Source organism: Stenella coeruleoalba (assembly GCF_951394435.1).
Source record: "Stenella coeruleoalba genome assembly, chromosome: 7".
Taxonomy (NCBI): Eukaryota; Metazoa; Chordata; class Mammalia; order Artiodactyla; family Delphinidae; genus Stenella; species Stenella coeruleoalba.
This window is the reverse complement of record NC_137153.1, coordinates 120,856,128-120,876,670: the sequence shown is the minus strand read 5'-3', so window position 1 is coordinate 120,876,670 and position 20,543 is coordinate 120,856,128. Positions and strand designations below refer to the sequence as shown.

The 20,543-nt window shown below is 60.1% G+C and overlaps 2 protein-coding genes across 3 annotated transcripts in view; both read left to right on the top strand.

The window, feature by feature from the left end:
• Positions 1-12,433, top strand: part of ADAMTS13 (ADAM metallopeptidase with thrombospondin type 1 motif 13) — a 32,027-nt gene extending 19,594 nt beyond the window's left edge. Inside the window, exons 18-31 of the mRNA XM_079925580.1 lie at positions 597-732; positions 814-943; positions 1,323-1,505; positions 2,385-2,565; positions 3,196-3,316; positions 4,220-4,349; positions 4,465-4,644; positions 5,475-5,657; positions 7,657-7,861; positions 8,625-8,937; positions 9,431-9,577; positions 9,870-10,046; positions 11,130-11,314; positions 11,934-12,433. Coding sequence (XP_079781706.1) covers positions 597-732; positions 814-943; positions 1,323-1,505; positions 2,385-2,565; positions 3,196-3,316; positions 4,220-4,349; positions 4,465-4,644; positions 5,475-5,657; positions 7,657-7,861; positions 8,625-8,937; positions 9,431-9,577; positions 9,870-10,046; positions 11,130-11,314; positions 11,934-12,197 — 2,535 coding nt within the window. The 3' untranslated portion in view covers positions 12,198-12,433. The remainder of the gene's footprint in view (positions 1-596; positions 733-813; positions 944-1,322; positions 1,506-2,384; positions 2,566-3,195; positions 3,317-4,219; positions 4,350-4,464; positions 4,645-5,474; positions 5,658-7,656; positions 7,862-8,624; positions 8,938-9,430; positions 9,578-9,869; positions 10,047-11,129; positions 11,315-11,933) is intronic.
• Positions 12,434-12,580: 147 nt separating this feature from the next.
• CACFD1 (calcium channel flower domain containing 1) lies at positions 12,581-20,533 on the top strand. 2 transcript variants are annotated; one of them, XM_079925756.1, is made up of 5 exons: positions 12,591-13,061; positions 16,035-16,107; positions 16,678-16,803; positions 19,620-19,727; positions 20,294-20,533. In XM_079925756.1, the coding sequence occupies exons 1-5, from the start codon at positions 12,941-12,943 to the stop codon at positions 20,382-20,384; spliced, it is 519 nt and encodes a 172-aa protein (XP_079781882.1). In that variant the 5' UTR covers positions 12,591-12,940; the 3' UTR covers positions 20,385-20,533. The 2 variants fall into 2 exon arrangements, 1 of the variants encoding a protein (XP_079781882.1); XR_013828965.1 differs by lacking the exon at positions 20,294-20,533 and having other exon boundaries at positions 12,581-13,061; positions 16,678-16,857; positions 19,620-19,726.
• Positions 20,534-20,543: the final 10 nt, after the last annotated feature.

The window sequence follows — 20,543 nt, the reverse complement described above, 5'->3', positions numbered from 1 at the left end:
ACCTTGGGGGCGTCCTCCTGGCCTCTGCCCACCAGACTGGCCCCTCACAGGACCCAGTGACCCTCCTGAAGTACGGACAGACCCAGGCTCCCTGCTGGACACTCTTCCTTAACTCTCTGTGTCCTCAGGCTCGAGGCCAAGCTGCCAGACAGCTACAGGGCCCCTGATCCAGCCCCTTCCTGCCCACCTCTGGGTCTCATCTCCTGCTGCAGAAGCCCGAGCTGTGCTGGTCTCACACCAGGCTGGGGCTGGGCTCCCCTCTGCTGGAACACCCCTTCACCCGCCTCCACGCCTCCCTGCACCCTGGTCAACCTCAGCACCTTCTTCGTGCTCCCATAATCCCCTGTGCGAACCTCTATCCCCACACCTACCACCAGCCCACCCTCCCCCACCCCACTGTGAGCCTGGGGCAGCGTCCTGGTCACCGGGCCGTCCTCGAAGCGTGGCGTGGGGTCAGTGTCGGTGATGGCTTGCCGAGGGAAAGAGTATAGAGATGGAGGAATGAAATATCGAAGGCTTCCCGGAGGAGGTGGCCGTGACAGTGGCCCTCAGACAGCCCGCTGGACTGGCCCCGGCTCTCCGTGTGTCTCGTGCAGGTTTACAGGCGCTACGGTGAGGAGTATGGCAGCCTCGCCCGCCCAGACATCACCTTCACCTACTTCCAGCCCAAGCGTCGGCCGGCCTGGGCGTGGGCTCCCGTGCGGGGGGCCTGCTCGGTGAGCTGTGGGGCAGGTGAGGCCCGGGGCAGGGCTCGCCTGAAAGCCTGGTTTGCTCCCCGCACGGAGGTGGTCTAGCCCCCCTCTCTCCCCGCAGGGCTGCGCTGGGTGACCCACAGCTGTCGGGACCAGGCAGCGAACGAGTGGGTGGAGGCTGCCCGGTGCGCAGGGAGCCGGCAGCCGGCGGCGTGGTCCGAGTCATGTACCTCCGTACCCTGTCCCCCGTCGTGAGTGTGCCTGGGGCTCAGGCGCTCACCGCTCCAGGGGGGTGACCGCCCCGCCTGGGAGGCTGAGGGAGGGGCCCACCCCCTGGCAGGAGCACAGGGCTAGGCACAGAGCCGTCCCTGTTGGGGGCAGGGCTGGGGCAGCCGCCCACAGGCACTTTTAGACAGTGGTCCCCAGGCTCAGGTGCAGCTTGGGGACACCTGGAGAGGTGGAGGGCTGGGCTGCCTGTACCTGCGCGGTGTCCAGGTACCTGAAGGGACAGTGGGCCCAAGCCAGGCCTGGGAAGTGACTCGCCTAGACAGACCTGCCAGCCTCCCGCCCCCGCCCCTGAGCCAGCCTGGGGACCCGGCCAGGGGCCCGATGCTCTGTTCCTCTCCTCAGCTGGGCGGCCGGAGACTTCGGCCCATGCAGTGCCTCCTGCGGAGGGGGCCTGCGGGAGCGGGTGGTGCGCTGCGTGGAGGCCCAGGGCGGCCTCCTGAGGACGGTGCCCTACTCCCGGTGCAGAGCGCTGGCCCAGCAGCCAGCGGCCGTGGAGACCTGCAATCCCCAGCCCTGCCCCCGGAGGTGAGCACGGATCCAGGCAGGTCCAGGCAGAGTCTCCCTGGCAGGGCTTATCCCTGAGCTGAGCCCTGCCCCTTCTGAGTGTCCCCTTTTCCTGAGGCCTCTGGCCAAGTCCCACCACCCTGGGTGAGTGCCGACCTTGGAATCACCTCCTATCCCGGAGGCCCTGGACTGGCCATTTCCGCCTCTGAACTTCCAAGTCTCTGCTCGTGGAGGGCTGCGAGGATCAAGCAAAACCACGGATGTAAAGCAATACATGTCACTTTGTCACTGCTATTGTCATTTCCACAGTGTCCCAGCTGATAGAGGCATATCATTCTGATTTGCTGCTAACTGCCTGGGTGGCCCGGGCAAGTCCTCTCCCTCTCCGGGCCCCAGTATTGTCCAGTGGGGAGGGAGGTGGCCTAGGTCACTGGTGGTCCACACGTGGCTCTGGGCGTCTTCCCCCACACGCCCCGCATCCGTGGCAGACGTAGCAGTCACCACTCTTTCCTCCTGGGGGCCAATCGTGCCTCAGAATCCTTCTCAACACAACACTCCAAGCAGCCGCCACCTCTCAAGGCTGCCACGGGAGATGCATTTGCTGTCCCTGAACTGGTGATCGACTGCATCTGGCCCCTGTTTCCCAGCACCTGCTAGGTTGTCTGGTTGGAGGCCCACCTTTGCCTCTGGAAGGCGGGAGGGTCAGGGCCGGTGTCATTGCACCCTGGGTGCCGAGTGGAGGGCCAGCAGCCGTTCATCCAGGCTTCAGGGAAAGGCCCCTGGCTTCTGCCTTTCGGCGGGGATCCCCCTTTGGGCTCTTGGGTATGGGGGAGCAGGTTCCCTACCTCTCCGCCCCAGGAGCAGAGGCAGGGCCTAATGGCTGTCTTGTGCCGTCCTCAGGGAGATGCCGGATGCGTGCTCGTCGGCCTGTGGAACAGATCCGGCCATGCAGAACACGACGTGTGTGCAGGGGGCAGATGGCATGGGGGCGCCAGCAACTGCTGGGCCCTGCTCCGCAGACGAGAAGCCGCCTGCCCTTGAGCCCTGTATCGAGGTGTCATGTCCTCCGGGCTGGGGCCATGTGAGTATCCTGGGCACTGGAGAATGGAGAGCACTGGTTACCACTGGCCTCCTGCCGGTGCTAGAAGACTGCCCTGTGTAGGGCTGCTGTCCTCGGGAGGCCCTGGGCAGAGGACAACCCTAGAGACAGATCTCAGAGCTGCTGGGCAGGCCCCTTCCCGCTGGCAAGCAGGCTGAGCAATGCAGACCCTGATGGAATGCTGTCAGTTGTCTGCTGCGCAGAGACGCTGCCACGCTCCTGCCTGCGTCCATGGGCTCAGGCTGGGTGACGTTACTTTCGGACAAGGGTGCCGGCCGATCCTATCCCCGTGCCCCGCCCCCGGCTGGTGGGGACGGCAGGGTCAAGCGTGCCTGCAGCTCTGGCTCCAGAGCCCCAGCGCGGCTGTGCCCCGCGCTGACCACTGATGCTGACGCAGAGGCCAAGGTGGGGCGTGTGTTGAGGGCATCCCCTGCAGGCCAGGAAGCAGGCTTCCCGGGAAAGGAGCAGCGGGGAGGCGAGGCCTTTGGGGTGCTGGTAACCACTTCTGTTCTCTCCTGAAGAGATTGGGGTAGGTGGGAGTGGAGGGCCAGGTGCCCAGAGGTGTGGAGATGGGAAGCCCAGACCCACCACCTTGCTGCTTGCCCTCTGCAGTCAGATGCCCCGTCTGCAGGGGAGAATGCTGCATCCCCAGCGGGCAGTGCCAGGCCAGAGGCTCATGCCACACACGTGTGGACTCCCTTGGCGGGACCGTGCTCCGTCTCCTGTGGTCAAGGTGAGGACCCCAACGCCCCTGAGGGTCAGCTAATTCTAAAAAAAGCATTTGAGGTGGCTTACAAAAAAATCCAGCTACACAAGAACATGACATTATAAGCAAGGAGATCGGGGCCAAGTACGGACAGCCACACGAATGTGCTCACTGACCGGCTGGAAGGTAGGAAGTGAGGATAAAACCTGGCCGTATTGGCATCCAAGAGCGTGTTCTTAAGGTCTAAGATGGGCCCAAACTTAGCTCTGAGCTTCCTGGAGGCCAACCCAGAGAAACAAAATTAATTTTAAGATACACGGTGTTTTCAACTAAAACCCTGGGAACTCCCTGGCGGTCCAGGGGTTAGGACTCAGCACTTTCACTGCCATGGCCCGGATTCAATCTCTGGTCAGGGAACTAAAATCCCACAAGCTGTGTGGCATAAGTAAATAAGTAAATAAATAAATAAGCAAACTAAACCCCTAATCACTTGCTCAGGTAAACTCCAGCATGTTTAGAATTGAGGCCAGAGATTTCTTTTGAGGATACTTTTGCAGAGAGATGCAAGGACACGGTCCTAATAACATGTTGGTGATAAACACAGTAACAGATTTTCATATAGCAACTGTTATAATGCCCCTCAAGTTATAAGAGCAGTTACCACTTTTGAGCCCCTACTATGCACCAGGCACTGTATAGCTCCCCTTGAAAAATCTTTATAAATAGTCCTCCAAGTCAGGCACCGTTAGATGAAAAACCTGAGGCTCAGAGAGGTTAAGTCACTTGTCCAAGGTCACACAGCTGCTAAGTGAAAGAGCCGAGACTCAGATCCACGTGGGCCTCGTCTGCTAGAGCTCTTCAGAGTGGGGCACCCATGGTCCATGCTGAGCCCCCCTCTTGGGGCACGGGGTCCCTCCTTCCTCCCAGCAGGCCTGATGGAGCTGCGTTTCGTGTGCATGGACTCTGCCCTCAGGACACCCGTCCGGGAAGAGCTGTGTGGCCTGGCAAGCAAGCCTGGGAGCCGGCAGGAGGTCTGCCAGGCTGCCCCGTGCCCGGCTTGGTGAGTCCGGGGGAGGGAGACCGTGCGGAGGGGCAGCAGTCTGGGTCCCCCAGGGAGGAAGGAGTCTTACCCTGGCTGTGGCTACCTACGGAGCACTGGCCTTTCCTTCCTACAGGTGGGAGACCCGAGCCTTGGCACCGTGCCCCGTGACCTGTGGAGGGGGGCAGGTGCCACTGGCTGTCCGCTGTGTGAGGTTGGACCAAGGCCGCTTTGTCTCCCTGCCTCATTCCAAGTGCTGGCCGGTGCCCCGGCCCAGGCCCCTCGAGGACTGCAGCCCAGAGCCCTGCCCTGCCAGGTGGGTCCCTTCCCAAGGAGACAGGTGGTCCTAGGCGGGCATTCTTGGAGGTGGCATCATCACCTCCCGTTAAGCTCGTGACCCTTGGCGTCCTCACCTGCAGGAGCGGATTGTATTGGTGCCCGGAAGACTGTAGGGCTTTTAAAGTGTGTGACGTGCATCGCACGGGATCTGGGATGCTGAGGGCGCAGGTGGTTGATGGGTCATTTTTTCATCACTTGCTCTTTACTGAGCACCTACTAAGTATGTCCAGGTGCTGTTCTGGCACAAGGGGACACAGCAGTGAACAAGACAGACGGGCATCCCTGCCCTCCTGGAGTAGACGCTGGGGGCAAGGGAGAGACAGATGAGAAATAAGATTGATGGGGGAGACGTACAGTTCACGCTGGATGGTGTTGGTGCGACATGGCAAACACAGTGGGAAGGAAGGTTGGGAGTGCCGGCAGGGGCGGGGTTCAGGTGACGATGGAGCTAGGACTCCCACTGGAGACAGACATCTCGGCAGGGCCCCTTGGGTGCCCTGCCCCTCCCCCCACTGCTTTTTGGACACGTCCACCCTCAGCTTCCCCTTCTTTTTTTTAAAAAAATAAATTTATTTTTGGCTGCGTTGGGTCTTCATGGCTGCGTGCGGGCTTTCTCCAGCTGCGACCTCAGCTTCCCCTTCTGTAAAATGGGGGCTTCTGAACATTCTCTGTCCACTGCGCTGAGCCTCTCAGTGGAGACGTAGAAGTGACCCCTGGAAAGAGAACCTTTCCAGGCCCTTTCCAGTCTGGGGAAGTGAGGGGAAGCCCCCCACTCCTCGGGGTCCCCCCGACTCTGGTTTGCCCCAGGTGGCGGTACCAGCTGGCGGCCTGCAGCGTGACCTGTGGGGGAGGAGTCGCGCAGAGGATCCTGTACTGCGCCCGGGCCCACGGGGAGGACAAGGCCGAGGAGATCCTGCCGGACACCCAGTGCCAGGGGCTGCCTCGCCCGGAGCAGCAGGAGGCCTGCAGCCCAGAGCCCTGCCCGCCCAGGTCAGCAGCCCCAGGGTGTGCAGTAGGCAGCCTGAACTCCTGGCCTGTGCCGACGCCGGGCCAGGCCCGTGGGGGTTAAAGGGCAGCTCGGTGGCACAGGAAACAGGACCACCCGGCAGGCTGCACTCGGTGTCAGAGAAGACACTCCAGCAAACTCAGGCAGTGCTGTTGGTTCTAATGGGGGTGACGGGGTGGGGAGGGCAGGGGCACTTCCCAGTGGAAGAGGCGGCATCTGAGTGGAGCCTGAGAGTGGTCCAGCTGGGGCACAGCACCGCCAAAGCCTCGGGGACAGACAGCTCACACCAGTAGGGTCCGGGGACAGGCTGGAGCCCGAGAGGGAAGGGCAGATATTCACCTGCCTTGTTCACAGTTCTCCCGTGGTTTCTTCTTTGTAATTTTGCATTTTAAATAATGCCGTGCTCTTCTGTATCCTACAGAAGCATCCAGAAAAGAATGTAACAGTCACCCCTGTCCCACGACCAGATTTAATAGATGCTAGCATATCTCCGTGTTTCCTTCATATGTCTCCTTGGTTTTAAAGAAATACACCACTACAGATAAGACTTTATTTACCTTAAACCTTTAACTCGTCTGTGATTTACCTGGGGTCAGTCACGAAGGCGGGGAGCAAACTACTTTTCCAAATCACTGACCAGCAACAGCATTTGCTGCGTCCCCCCAGGTGCCCCCTTTATCGCATCTTAAACTCTCGTGTGGGTTGGGTCTGTGCCGAGGCTCCTACCAGGCTCTGTTGTTTTACTTCCCCCACCTATTCCCACCCCCAAGTCAAACTGTTTTCATCGCTCTAGCTTTGTGATCCGCTCACCATCCACACCCGTGTCGCTTGATTTCCCTGCCTGTGCTTAAATGTGCACCCCGTTTATTTTCCCACATCATATTGGAAAAGGTCTGGGATTTTTTTTAATGGGAGTTTCACACGCACAGGAGCTCTGGTTACCCCGGAACGTCACTGTGGCCACCCTGGCCTCCTTGATGTTCCGGAACATTCCAGGCAGTGCTTCTGATTCAGGGCATTTGCACCTCCTTTCCCGCTGCCTGAATGTGTCTGCTCTGGACATCCCTTCCCAGGCTCCGCTCAGGGTGCCGTAACAGAGAGGCGGGGGGTCCTTCCTGGGACTTGGTTTTTTTTTGGCTGTGCCCCACAGCATGTGAAATCTTAGTTCCCCAACCAGGGCTCGAACCCGTATCCCCTACACTGGAAGTGTGCGGTCTTAACCACTGGACTGCCAGGGAAGTCCCCCCTGTGACATTCTAATTGTCACAACTGGGGGTGGGGAGTGCTGCCGCTGGCATCTAGTGGGTGGAGGCCAGGGGTACTGCTAAACGTCCTACGCTGTGCAGATGGCCCCCACGAGAAAGACCCATACATGGGCCCCAGATGTCACGAGGCAGAGAACCATATATGCTCCACGGTGGGCCGGGGCGAGGCGGCCGACTTGGTCTGGTTCACGGCCGTATCCCGGAGTCTAGAACAGCGCCAGGCCCACAGAGGCGTGTTTTTGAGAGGGGGCATCACGGGCCGGGAGGGCAGCATAGCGCGGGGACTCTAGGGCTCCAGGCTCCAGTGCGGCCTACCTGCCTTCTGTCTCGGCTCTGAAAACTGTCGGTCATTATCGTTTGTTGAAACATGATAAGTTAACATGGGCAGGACTGACTGATGTGGAGATCTGTTCTCCTTCATCCTGGGTCACTGCTCCCCTGTCCCTGCTACTCGGACTAGCAAGCAGCTGGGTGTCCACGGGTGTCCTGTGATAAAGGGGAAGAAAGGGGGCACCTTGTTAAGGGAAAAGAGCTCTCTTTCCCGCAGAGCCTTTCCCTTGCCACTCAGCCCTGTGACTAGCCAGGAGGGTTGCAGGGGCTGTACTGCTGGATCCCAGTGGCCTTGGAACCTGTCCTGGCTGGCCATCCATGGAGCCCACCGGGGCAGTGCCACCTTCAGGGAAGCCTAGCCTCTCTCTGGGGTCTTCTCTTCCTGCAGGTGGAAGGTCACGTCCCTTGGCCCATGTTCAGCCAGCTGTGGTCTCGGCACTGCCATGCGCTTGGTGGCCTGTGTGCAGCTGGACCAAGGCCAGGACACAGAGGTGGATGGGGCGGCCTGTGTAGGTCTGGTGCGGCCGCAGGCCAGCATCCCCTGCATCATCGCCGACTGCACCTACCGGTGGCACGTCAGCGCCTGGATGCAGGTAAGTGCTGCAGCTGGGGCTGGTGAGTGCACGGGCCGAGGGTCCTCACACATGGGGACCTTTGGGGGCTTTGATTCATTGTGGTCCCCTGAAAGCAGGGGGAGAGCTGTGTCTCTTGGGGAGAGGGCAGCCGGGGCACCTAGAGATGGAAGACATAGCAAGGCCTAGAGACGTGGGGGACAGGTAAGCCTTAAGAGGCCCTGAGGTCTGAAGACTCCAGAAGATGAAGGGCTGGTAACTCCCCACAGATGAGCAAATGCCACCCCGTGCCCAGCACCTCACAAGGCGCTGGAGAGACAAAGTCAGACAGGGCCAGGTCCCCCGCAGAGGGGCTCACTCACGGTGCGGAGGGAGAAGAGGCAAAGCAGATGGCCACCGCTGCCTGCGTCAGGAGGACCCTGGGCATCTGGGTCGGGGGAGTTGATCCCTTGGGTGGGGCAGTGCGGGGTGGGAGGGGAGGGTGGACACCAGGCTGTGACGAGTGATGGAGGGCGGAAGGGTGAAGCCGCACTGCCTGCTCCCCGCTCCAGGGGCTGCAGGGCAGAGAGACCTCGAGGGCGACGGGGAGAGACCTGGGCTTGAACCCCTGCCCCTCCTCCCCGTGTGATCCTTGCAAGGTGACTTCTCTGAGGAGCGTGGACACCCATGCCCGCCTCCCGTGTTGTGCAAAGATTATATCAGATCCTGCCCGGCCTGTGGTCGCCGCTGTCCTTGTCACCCTTCAGCGGGGTCAGTCCCAACTCCTTCCTATCTTTCCTGGCAGTGCTCTGTCTCGTGTGGGGATGGCATCCAGCGCCGGCACGCCGCCTGCCTCGGACCCCAGGCCCGGGTGCCCGTGCCAGCCGACTTCTGCCAGCATTTGCCCAAGCCGGTGACGGTGCGGGGCTGCTGGGCTGGGCCCTGTGCAGGGCAGGGGACACCCAGCCTGGTGCCCCACGAGGAATCCACTGCTCCTGGCCAGACCACAGCTGCCACCGCTTCCCCGCAGTGGCCCCAGCCCCAGGCCCACCTCCTCTCCCCAGCTCCCCGGCCGCAAGGACTCCCGCCCGGGCCCCAGGAAAGCCCAGCAGAGTCCAGTTACGTTCCTTCCTCCTTTCTGTCTGGGCGGCTGACTGGCTGCAAGAGGTGTGGGCAAAGGCATGTTCACTTGGGAGAGCCAGGCCGTACTCCTTGTGGGGACCTCCTGGGGGTGGTCCTGTGGCTGCAGCGCCCGGGACGCTGGGATGAGTGCGGTCGGGCTGAAGGGATGGGCTTGGAGGCCGGGTTCAGGGGGGCCTCTTCCTCACTGGTAAAGTGCAAGCTCACTTATTATCATCAAGGGAGGGTGTCACAGAGTCAGAATCCCTGCCTGTGTGACCCACTGTACACGCTGCCTCCCTCTTGCTGGCATGTCTGCCTTGGGTGGCGATGCTCTGGCCCACGCAGCCCCCTCCTTGCCTGAGAAAGCTTCCGGCGGGGCCTAGGAGGACGCCAGCCGCCCCAGCTCCCAGTCTCCTTCCCCAGCACGGAAAGCCCCCAGCCCTGCCCTGCTGGGGATACCCCACCTGGAAGTTCCCGCCCTCTTTCCAGGCGCCTGTGGCCGGCAGCACCTTGAGCCGACAGGAACCATTGACATGCGAGGCCCAGCGCGGGCAGACTGTGCAGTGGCCATCGGGCGGCCCCTGGGTGAGGTGGTGACCCTCCGAGTCCTCGACAGTTCCCTCAACTGCAGTGCCGGTATGTCTAGGGCCACGTGAGCAGCTATTGCCAGTGACAGGATCTGCTAGGTGCCAGTGAGTGTGACGCCAGGGCGCCCCATTCCTGGGGGGATCCTCCAGGTGCATCCCCATGTGTAACCATCGCAGCCAGCTCATAACTGGGGTGCGGTTGTCCCCATTTCACAGATGAGGAAGCTGAGGCTGGGAGAGATTATCACACGTCCAGTTCCTTACAGTCGCATAGCCAGCAAGTGGGAGAGTCAGGACCTGGGCTCGGGGTGCTGGGTCCTCACCTCACTGCCACTTCCCAGGGGAGATGCTGCTGCTTTGGGGGAGGCTCACGTGGAGGAAGATGTGCAGGAAGCTGCCCGGCATGACCTTCAGCTCCAAAGCCAACACGCTGGTGGTGAGGCAGCGTCTTGTGCAGCTGCGAGGCGGAGTGCTGCTTCGGTATTCGAGCCAGCCTGCCCCGGGAGCCTTCCACCGAGGTATGGCGAGGCCCTGGAGCCTCCCCGCCTTCCCCAGAGGCTGGCTGGCTGGGTGCTGCTGCCAACGGGGCCAGTCCCGACGGGCCAGCGGGCAAGGCAGACAGGGAGCTGAGCTGACTGAGAATGAAAAGCAGCGCCTTCCCGGACACCCCCCGACACCCCCATCCCTGCATGTGCGATCAGGACGAGGTCCCGGAGGCGCACGGTGTTCCTTCCTCTCTGGGGCCCTGCGCGAGATGGGCGGACATCCTCACTCCCTCACTCAGGCCGTCGGGGGCCCCACACCCTGGCCCCGGCACGCAGGTCCTTCAGGATCCTGTAAGGTCCTTCTGCGAGCCTCTTTCCTCAGTCCTGTTGGGTGCACTGTCCTCCTGGCTCATCCTCCGCTCAGCAGGGCGTGGGTGCACGTGCACACCTCGTGCGGAGGATGGCGTCCCCGAGAGCCCTGCTAGCCCGTGGGCCCATCCGTATCCACGGAGAGCTGTCTAGGTTGCTTCAGGGGGCTTGCCCTCTTCCACAGCCCAAGCTTGTTGAAGGTGGCTTCCCTAGGGGTCCCCCCAGGCCACAGGTGAGAAGTGGGACCCTGGGGGGCTTCTTCCTCTGCCCCTCAGTGTGCAGCGCATCGGCACCAGCTCCTACCTGGTCATCACTCCTCACTTCCCAGCCTCCCCACATGCAGGCACCTGCTTTGAGGGAGGCCCAGGAGGCGCAGGCAGGAAGGGCTGCCCCGGTTGGGGCGGGTGCAGCATGAAGCACTTTTGCACGTGTGACTTCGCTGATTCCTCTTAAAGACTGCCCTGCCCCGTGTGTGCTGTCGTTCCCTTCGCTTTACGGAGGAAGGAACTGAAGCGCGGAGCGTTTAAAGCCTTCACCTAGGGTCACACAACCGGGAAGTGGTAGAGATGGGGTTCGGTGGAGACTTCTGCCTGGGAGCCCCGATCTTGACCGCAGTGCCACACTGATCCCCCACTGCTCCCCGGCTGCCCTGCTGCCCTGGCCTCTGGCAAGAGTGGTCACTCTGGGGGACTCCTATGTTCCGGAGGTGGTCCACACCCAGTCTGTACGCCTGCTCTCCCCCTGCAGGATGTGACATGCAGCTCTTTGGACCCCGGGGTGAAATCGTGAGTCCATCATTGAGTCCGGATGGGAGGAACATGGGGGGCTGCCGAATCTTCATCGACGTGGCCCCACAGGCCCGGATCGCCATCCGTGCCCTGGCCATGGACACGGGCACCAGAACCGAGGGAACAGATTCCAGCTACATCTTGGTGAGGCCACCAGGATGATTTCTGCTCTAATTCTGGACATCCATCTCTGGGGACAGGGACTGGGGGTTGCTGGGCTATAGGACCCACTGAGTTTACTTCTGATCAAACCCCTCAAAATCGTTAGTGAGAGAATGGGAGAGAAGTTTCCTCCACTTATTCACCAACAAATGCTTATTGAGTTCCCTACAAGAATGAAATAGAAGAGACCTTTTCCAATGTAGACTGCCAGTTCACCCAGGACTGAAGCCTGATTTTAGACCCTGATATAATTTTGCCAGAAGAGTGGGCCGAGCCCTCCCCGATGAGGTTTTCATGTGTTCTGGGAGAACTGGCATCTGTAAGGTATCAGCTCCCTGGAGGAGGCAGCCTGGCCTCTGTAATCAAACTAATCTGGACTCAAATCCCAGCTCTGGCGTCCTGGCTGTGCGTCCCTGGGGAAGGAGCACAACTTCTCTGAGCCTCAGTTTCCTAGGCAGAATAATGGTGTCTTCCTGATAGGGCTGTTGTGTGAGGATTAAATGTGACCCAGGGTATATGATACCTTGTATATTAAGGGCTCGTGAATGCTAGCTAATTATCATTTGTGGTCGGTCCCTTGGGGCTGCCCCTTTCCTCCCAGATCCGGGATATCCACAGCCTGAGGACAACGACATTTCGTGGGCAACAGACGCTCTACTGGGAGTCAGAGGGCAGCCAGGCAGAGATGGAGTTTAGCCAGGGCTTCCTGGAGGCGCACACCAGCCTTCGGGGCCAGTACTGGACCCTCCAGGCTAGAGCTCATCAGCCTGACGATGCCCCGCATCTCCAAGCACATCCCTCAGTTGACCAGCGGTCACAGTGGGATGCCTCCTCCCGGTCTGGGAAGGGAAAAGGAGGAACCTGACATTTATGAGCACCCGTTAGGTGCCTGGCTTTCCAATTCGAATTCCCTCCAAAATTAAGTATCTCCTTTAGGGCTTCCTCCAACGTGCAAAACGTTAGAGGGTGGGAGGGGAGACTCTCCGGAAAAGCAGCTCCCAGCCCCTCGGGTACCAATAAACGGAACGTGAGGTCTGAGTGGCGTTTTCTTTACATAACCTGTCCAAATATGGCTTGAAAACCCACCTCCCCACACGGCAGGGCTTCCGTGGCCGCGGTCGGGCTCCAGATCCACACCAGATCTGAGCAACCCCCTGGCCACCCCTAGCGGTCGTCTTCCTACCCAGGGAGGAGAGGCGAGGGAGTTGGGAGTCCCGATGGGGCCCTGAGGCTGGCGCACCTGATAATTCTCATCGAAGCCCCGCCCCTATACTAGTCTGGGTGGGAATGTTTGACCGCCTGGGAGTCCTGCGGCGCCAGGACCCGCCCCCTATGCTAATAAGCGCGAGCCCTTAGGGCCCTCCATATCCAGGTCCCTGCGGGCCCCGCCCCCTATGCTAATGACACGGGCCCGCTCGGGCGCACCTACCCGCGGCCCTACCTCTATGCTAATGAGCACGAGCCTCTCGGGAGCCCCTCTCCCAACCCCGAGAGCCCCGCCCCCTATGCTAATAAGCGGCCGCCTCTCCCACAAGGCAGCGCGCCGGGACGACGCGGCCGGCTCCGGAGCCCTTTGTGAGGGCTGCGGGAGCGCCGGACGGCGGCACCATGAGCGGTGCGGGCGGAACGGCTGGGGCGTCCGTGAGCTCGGCGCCGCCCGAGCAGGAGGAGGGCGTGACATGGTGGTACCGCTGGCTGTGTCGCCTGTCGGGGGTGTTAGGGGCCGTCTGTGAGTACCCAGCCTGGGGGAGGGGCCGGCGCTGCCGCACGCTGCGCCTGCGCGCCCGGCCCCGCCCCCCCCCCCCCGGTGGCCTCCCCCCGCGGCCCCCCCTCCCCCCGGGAAGAGACCGGCTTGGGGCCGGGGTGTCCGGGCCACGCGCGGCTCTGGGCCGCGGCGGGGGCGGAGGGAAGCCGGCGCTTCTGCGGTTGCTGTGGTTACCGGCCCGCGGCCTGGGCTCCTGGGTCCGGGGCTGTCGAGCAGCTCAAGGGACGTTCCAGGAGGGAACGACGCGGCCGAGACTTGCTCCTCTACGGCTCCTCTGAGCGTGAGGGCAGTGCGGCACCTACTCCGGGGGCCTTCCGAGATTGCCCAGATGCCAGTGCTGAAACCCGGGCTCAGTCTGGTCCGGAGGCCGCCTCACCTGTTGACTCGGGTGTGGGTGCGGGCGGCAGGCGCCTTAACCTTTGGGCGAAAGTTGTTTATAAGTGGGGCAGGTGCTGGCCAGGCTTCCTGAGGGCCAGGCGGTCCCCACGGGAGGGCCAGGCAGTGAGCTGAGGGAGGCGGCCTCTCCTCTGGGTCCGCACTGGAGGCAGTGCGCTTCCCCTGATGTCACCTCTCCCTCCTGCTGTCAACGCTGCCTCCACCGTCCCTCATCTCCCCTACTTCTACTCCCCACCCCGCATCGCGGACACGCACACCCCGACCTCAGGTTTCCTGGAAAGCTAGGCGCTTTGAGCGCAGTCCCCCGAAGAACATACGTAGGAAGGCAGATCCTTCCAGAGGCAGGTCTTCCAGAGGCAAGCAGACCCGGACCGGATATGTCGAAGGAGCACCTCCTTAGGCTCCCCTTCCAGTCTCGTGGTCCTCGCAGGTGGAGGGAGGCTGGACGAAAGTTCAGCGGTGATAACGGGACAGGCCCTCCCTCCAGTCACAAAAAGGCCTCTGAGTCCCTGTCGTTGCTCTTCAGAGGGAGCGTGTTTTTGACTTTGTAGGAGAGACTGGTCAGGGCTTAGACATGATCCTCTGGAGTCTGGGTAGCTGTTTCCCTGGCAGATCAGAGTGAGGCTGCTGTGGGAGTGACAGTGATGGGGCGGAGTGGGGGGGAGAAGGGAAGGGGCCTGAGCGGGGCCTGTGGGCTGGCACCCTCCTCCCTCCATCTTGGGGTCAGCTGCCCCGCCAACTCCCTCGTTAGCCCTGGCGTCGCATCCAGTTCTGCGCTTTTCGAAGTGGGATTCTTGGGCCACCCCAGGACTTCATGGTGTTGGGGCTACAGATGACGCTTCAGGAGAAACCTGTGACGTCGCTCTGAAATGTCCGTTTTACCTGCAGATTTGGGGAAAGTGCTTGTGTGAATCCCAAATAGTACACAGTACAGAGTAGAACGCGAAGCACGGAGCAGTTGTAGAGATGGGACTGGAGTTCAGCTAAGCCTCGTGAGCGGCTGGTGGCTGTGGCCTAGCGGCACCTTCCGACGCAGGGGGGGGTCTCGGGAGAGGCGTTTCCGCAGGGTCCTGAGCATCAGCTCGAGGCCAGAGCTTGGGAGGAGACAGGCTGGCACGGGGCACCTCCCTCACCTGGCAAGAGTGCTGGACACCCCGAGGGGACACCTTCCAGCCCTTGATGGTTAAAGGGCTCCTGGCCGGAGCCTGTGTGTCTGGGTTGAAGCCTGGTCCTCCCCCAGGGCTGGCTGTTGGTAGATAGTGGGGCACAGGTGACGTGCCACCTGCGGCAGGAAGTATGGGGCGCTGTCAGGTGAGACCAGGCACGGCTGACGTCACGCAGGGGCAGTACTGTATCGTGGGCGCTCACGTCCGTGGCCCTGGGGAGCCTTGCTGCCTGAATGTGTGTGTGACCTGTCCCAGGACAGGTGCCGCCTTTAGTAGGCGGGAAGTACATCTGTCGCTGGAGGAGGCTTTGGCGGGGGACGTACGAGGGCGGTCCCGTTGCAGTTTGGGTTCACTGCATCTGGTTTCCTCTTCCGTCGTCGTCTGCTGTCTGCATAGGGTTACATGGGAAAACCGGAGAATTCCAGGTCAGGTGCAGAGGGAGCTGCTGCAAGTTTAATGAACTGGCTGCTCATCGCTGCCTCGGAAGGCCCAGCTTCCTGCCCGGCTTCCTGCCCAGCGGCCAGGCGCCGCCGGGCAGACTCCCGGAGTTCTCGGTGGAGCCGGGCTGGGGGCTGTGAGAGAGGAGGCAGGCGACTGTGCGGACCCCTCGGTGGGATGCTGTCGGGAGGGGTGAGCGAGGCTCCGCATTTGGGGCATCAGAGAAACCGCTTTCCGGGGTACGAGAGGATGCACCCTCCCCGCTGCAGACCCTTGGTATTTCAGGGTGGGTGGGCTGGGCTGTAGGGCTGTCCTGTGTGCAGGAGAGAAAACAGGCCTGGAAAGGTGAAAAGAACATACGCAAAGTCACTGGGCTGGCGGGTCAGGCAGAGCTGGAATTGCGGTCCAGGTCGACCTGGTCCTGATTTCTTTTCCAGGAGGGGCAGCCCTGTCCCAACCCAGATCCAGAGGACTTCTCTCGTGGCCTGCCCTGGGCACGGTGCCGCCTGCCCTGGCCTGAGCCCTTGAGAGACGTTCTCTTTTTCATGCTACGCACCTTGTGGGATGGGTTTTGGGACAGCTGGGGTTCAGAGGGCGGGCTTCTCCAACCCCAGAACAGAGACAGGGCGGGATGTCCACGCTGCCTCGCTGAGCCCCTAGAGCGAGCCAGCTCTGGGGTCCAGCCGCACCCTGGCCGTGAGGTCTGGGCAAGCCACTTGGCCTGTCTGAGGCTGCGTCCTCACCTGTTCATGGAGTCGTTGTGTTGGCCTTGCTTGTCTCTGGTGGCAGTGGGGAGACGTCTGGGTGCTGTAAGAGCCAGGTGCTGGGGTCGGAAGGGGTCTCGTGCTTCCACGAGCCGCCGTCTGCCCAGGTGGCCTGCCCGCGGGCTCGGTCCCTTCCTCCCTGCTGATTCCTGCCTGTGTCTCTTGCTTCCAAGCTTGCGCCATCTCCGGCTTCTTCAACTGCATTACCATCCACCCTCTGAACATCGCGGCCGGCGTGTGGATGATGTAAGTAGCCGTGTGACCGTCCTGCCGGGGGGTGTTGGGGCGTGTGGATTTCTGGGCACCTCCCAGGTGGAACACGAGTGAGCTGAATTGGGTTGACTGGTCTGTGAGGGTTACTGGGCACCAGTGGTGTGTGGGAGACCTGGGGTGGCATTAGTTGTGTGTGTTCCTACTCTGGGGCTCAGGGGGTTCTTGGGGGCCAACGGGGATAGCGAGGGTGCTTTCCCTCCACGGTGGGGGTGGATGGAAGGGCCCGGCCCGCTGTGAGGGCCCAGTGTCTGGTCACGGTGACTGTGACCCGGACACGGAGAACCCAAAGGCGGGAGCAGGCACCCTTGGCGCGCCACCTCGGGCTCAGCTGTCCCCAGCGCAGACACGCGCCGCGCTCAGGGCTCGCCGAGTTCCTCCTCCAGCGAGGGCATCCCGAGGGCGGGCTGTGGCGGTGGACTGGCTGCCCTGCTCCGGCTCCTCCCGGAGCCCAGAGCGTGGGGAGCAACCGGGAGCAGGCGGAGGGGCCCTGAGGGGGGCGGGGGACTCGCCGGCCTGGGCGCCAGCCTGTTCCTCTCTCTGCAGCATGAACGCGTTCGTCCTGCTGCTGTGCGAGGCGCCCTTCTGCTGCCAGTTCATCGAGTTTGCGAACACGGTGGCGGCGAAGGTGGACCAGCTGCGCTCCTGGCAGAAGGCCGTCTTCTACTGCGGGTGAGGGGCCGCGGGCCGGGCCTGACTCGGCTCCCCCAGACCCTGCTTCTGCAGGTGACAGTGTTGGCCGGGCTGGGCGGGCGGCTGCTTAGTTTACTCTCGGCAGAGGTTTAAACAGGGATGGCGTTTGTGCAGAGTCACATGAGGGACCCGCTCTACGACGGGACCCAGCGTCCAGGGCTCTGCGTCTGGCCTACAGGTCCAGCCGCACAGTATTCAGACGTGAGATGCGTACACCTCGCAGCAGTACGTGTAATAGAGAACGCGAGAAATGCCTGGACTGTGGGCCCATCAGTTGGGAGTTGTAGAGCAGATTCTGGAAGATCCGTATGTGCCTCTGTGCAGCCTTTCAGGACTGTGGCCGATCGAGGTGTCCTGACGTGAACGGGGAAAGAAGCAAGTTACAGAACAAAAAATAGTGCCTTCCAAATATGCTTTTCTCTTATTTTCCCACATCTGACACCAAGTTCGGTACGTAGTACCTCCCATCCGAGCCGTGAGATTGAACTCATCTGTGGGTGTGTTCAATGCAGCTTCCGGCGCGGTGCCTGGTGTCCAGGAGGCCCCCAGCAGCGTCCGGCAGCAGCAGCCGAAGTGGTTGTGTCTAGATTATCTTTAGAAATAAATATGGAGGTTCTTATTTCAAGGGTTTCTTCCCTTTCTGGAGGCCAGTAGTTGTGTCGGAGCACAGGATACGTGCTCAGCTCTAGAGCCGTTTTCCACTGTGTTTAAAGCACAGAGGAATACGAAATACCACGCATCGGCGCCTCCTTTGCCGGCGTTCCTGTTTCTTTTTAATTAGTTAAAAATGCTAACAGTAATATACATTCATTAAAAATAATGTGGAAATAAAAAGTTGTTACCCAAAGCCCCACTACTCGTTAACATTTTGATATGTGTCCTTTCACTCTGTCTTCAGGCATTTTCTAAAACCTGTTTTCGCACAGTTTTAACCATTACAAGTACATTTGTATCCTGGGTTTTTTCCCCCTTAAAATCATGGTAGAAATATTTTCAGTATTACCACAAAGGCTTCGTAAGATGACTTTCTAAAAAAATTAATTAATTAATTTTTGGCTGTGTTGGGTCTTCGTTGCTGCATGCGGGCTTTCTCTAGTTGTGGTGAGCAGGGGATACTCTTCATTGTGGTGCATGGGCTTCTCATTGTGGCGGTGGCTTCCCTCGTTGCGGCGCACGGGCTCTAGGCACGCGGGCTCAGTAGTTGTGGCTCACAGGCTCAGTCGTTGTGGCACACGGGCTTAGTTGCTCTGCAGCATGTGGGATCTTCCAGGGATTGAACCAGGGATCGAACCCGTGTCCCCTGCATTGGTAGGCGGATTCTTAACCACTGTGCCACCAGAGAGGTCCCCATAAGATGAATTTTAATGATAGGAATATTTATTCCGCTGAACGTATCATGCTTTTCTTCATTTGTAACCTGCAGTACAAGTCAGGCTGTGATGAACATCTCGGTGCTAAAACTTTCTGTGTTGATGATGATTTCCTCAGGATCTATTTCCAGGTGTGGGGTTATTAGGTCAAAGATTACAATCATTTAAAAGATTTCAATATGTGGCCAAAGTGCTTTCCAAAGAGAGTACCTGAGTTTCTTCTGTCTTTCCCCTGGCCCAGGGCCGTGTGCCCTTTTCACATTTGTATCTGTTATCTAAGGTAAAATCTTTTTCTGTATGTTTTTTACTAATTGCATTTTCGTTTTTGGTAGTTAAGGGTCTAGCTTCCTTTTCGCCTTTTGACATTGTAGCATTTTACTTAGTAAGTTACATGTGTTTCTATATTAAAGAGTTCTTAGTTTTTTGCTATATTTCCTGCAAATGTATTTCGGGCCTGTTGTTTGCCTTTAGTTTTGTTTTTACAGATTTTTCCCCATGGTCTTTTCTTTTCCTTAGCAATTTCTATTACTTAGAAAGTTTATAACTTCAGTAAAACCTCGTGATCACACGTCCCGCCCAAATGGAAATTCAGGTAGAATTCATTTGGTTGAGTCCGAGAAGAGTCTAAGAAGAGTCTTGTCTTCCTCGTGTACAGGGTGTGTGTGTTAACCCAAATCACTGCCACCAGTCTGGAAATCCCAACCAGGACCGGGCATCGGCCCCATGGATACTTAAGCCAGAGTGGACACCTGTGTCCAGGTGGCGCCAGCCTGGACCAGACAGAGCTGCCTCACCACCCAGTTAGCCGTTCTTGGCGCGCACCTTGCCATAAGGAAGCCCCGTGTCTCGTCCCCTTAACCTTTGGGATCTTCCTTGTTGAGATGCGGCTGGTTTTACTGCGCTGATAAGAGCCAACATTTATTTAGTGCTTATGCTGTTCCAGGCGTCTGTCGTGCTTAACATGCCTTAACTTAACATGCCTTATCTCGTTCAGTCTCAAAGCCTCTGAGGTTTGGTCCCCACCTTACCGTAGAGAGGCTGAGCCTCCTCAGTTGAGTAACTTGCCCCCAGTCGCCAAGCCGCTACGGGACTGAACTGACACTGCATTTTCTGGTCTGCCTGTCTTTATGCACAGGGCTTTGGGCCATTTTGGTGCTGTTTAACCCTATTTGGATCACAGATCCTTTCACAAATCTGATGAAAGCTTTGGGTCCTCTCCCCAGAAAATGCACGGAATTTTACAGACAAGTTCACGGGTGTTTGAGGACTTTACGAAGCCCGGCTGTGCACCTGTGCCCCACCTGATTTCTGGGGACCCTTCCTGTTCCTGGCTGTCTGGGAAGGGGGCTGGGTGAACCTGGGAAGCTGGAAGTGGTGTCGTGGCCGCGGGGTGGTGGTGCCCTTTGACCTCTGCTTCTCCTCTAGGATGGCCGTCGTTCCCATCGTCATCAGCCTGACCCTGACCACACTGCTGGGCAACGCCATTGCCTTCGCCACCGGAGTGCTGTACGGACTGTCTGCTCTGGGCAAGAAGTGCGTCTGCTGGTCCCAGCCCCCGGGGGTGGGGGATCTTCACTTCCCGCCTCCTGAAGTCTCGCAGGGAGGAGAGGGCTGGGAGTGGCCCCCGTTATTCTGTTGTGGAAACGGAAGCACAGAGGCTGTCAGTGACCCCCATCCATGTCTCTAGGGTGTCCGAGCTCTAGGGAGTGAGAGCAGGAGAATTCACGGGACTCCCTGGTGGCCCCGTCGTGCCTCGTCACAGCCTGTAGCAGGGGTGGCAGAGGCATGGCTACTGAGAGCCTCTTCCCATCGGGGCCCACACCTGGCTCCACGGTCAGCATTCACCCTCTCTCGCGGAGCCCAGACTGAGAATCCGAATCCTCAGCCCAGCATCCCAGGCAGCCTTTGTCACTCTTAGAGGTGACAAGGTGTGTCTCCGCCATCCTAGCAATAGGGTCTCTGCCTGGGGAAACTGGAGGGCCCACTAGGCTCTGTCTGCGGGCCACGCCTGGGTCACAGGTCAGGAATGGGGCGGAGGCTGGGAGGGCTGTGTGTCTGGGGTCCGTCCCCCGTGCGGCGCTGACTGGCTCTCTCCCCAGGGGCGACGCGATCTCCTACGCCAGGATCCAGCAGCAGAAGCAGCAGGCGGACGAGGAGAAGCTCACGGACACCCTGGAGGGGGAGCTGTGATGTGGTCGGGGGGCCCTCCCGCCCCCCCGTCGGCCCTCTGGTCTGTGTGAGCACGTCCCCGAGGCGCACTGACCCTGAGGGGCAGCCTGGAGGAGGAGCCTGTGTCCAGCTCCCTCAGTCCCTCTCACCTGTCCCCGCACCTGGAGTCCTCCTCTGTCT

Excerpts from the sequence above, each read along its gene's own strand:
- CACFD1 (XM_079925756.1), top strand. The coding sequence starts at position 12,941 with ATGAGCGGTGCGGGCGGAACGGCTGGGGCGTCCGTGAGCTCGGCGCCG. Across the intron at positions 13,062-16,034 it reads GGGGGTGTTAGGGGCCGTCT|CTTGCGCCATCTCCGGCTTC; the intron begins GTGAGTACCCAG and ends CTTGCTTCCAAG. Across the intron at positions 16,804-19,619 it reads AAGGCCGTCTTCTACTGCGG|GATGGCCGTCGTTCCCATCG; the intron begins GTGAGGGGCCGC and ends CTTCTCCTCTAG.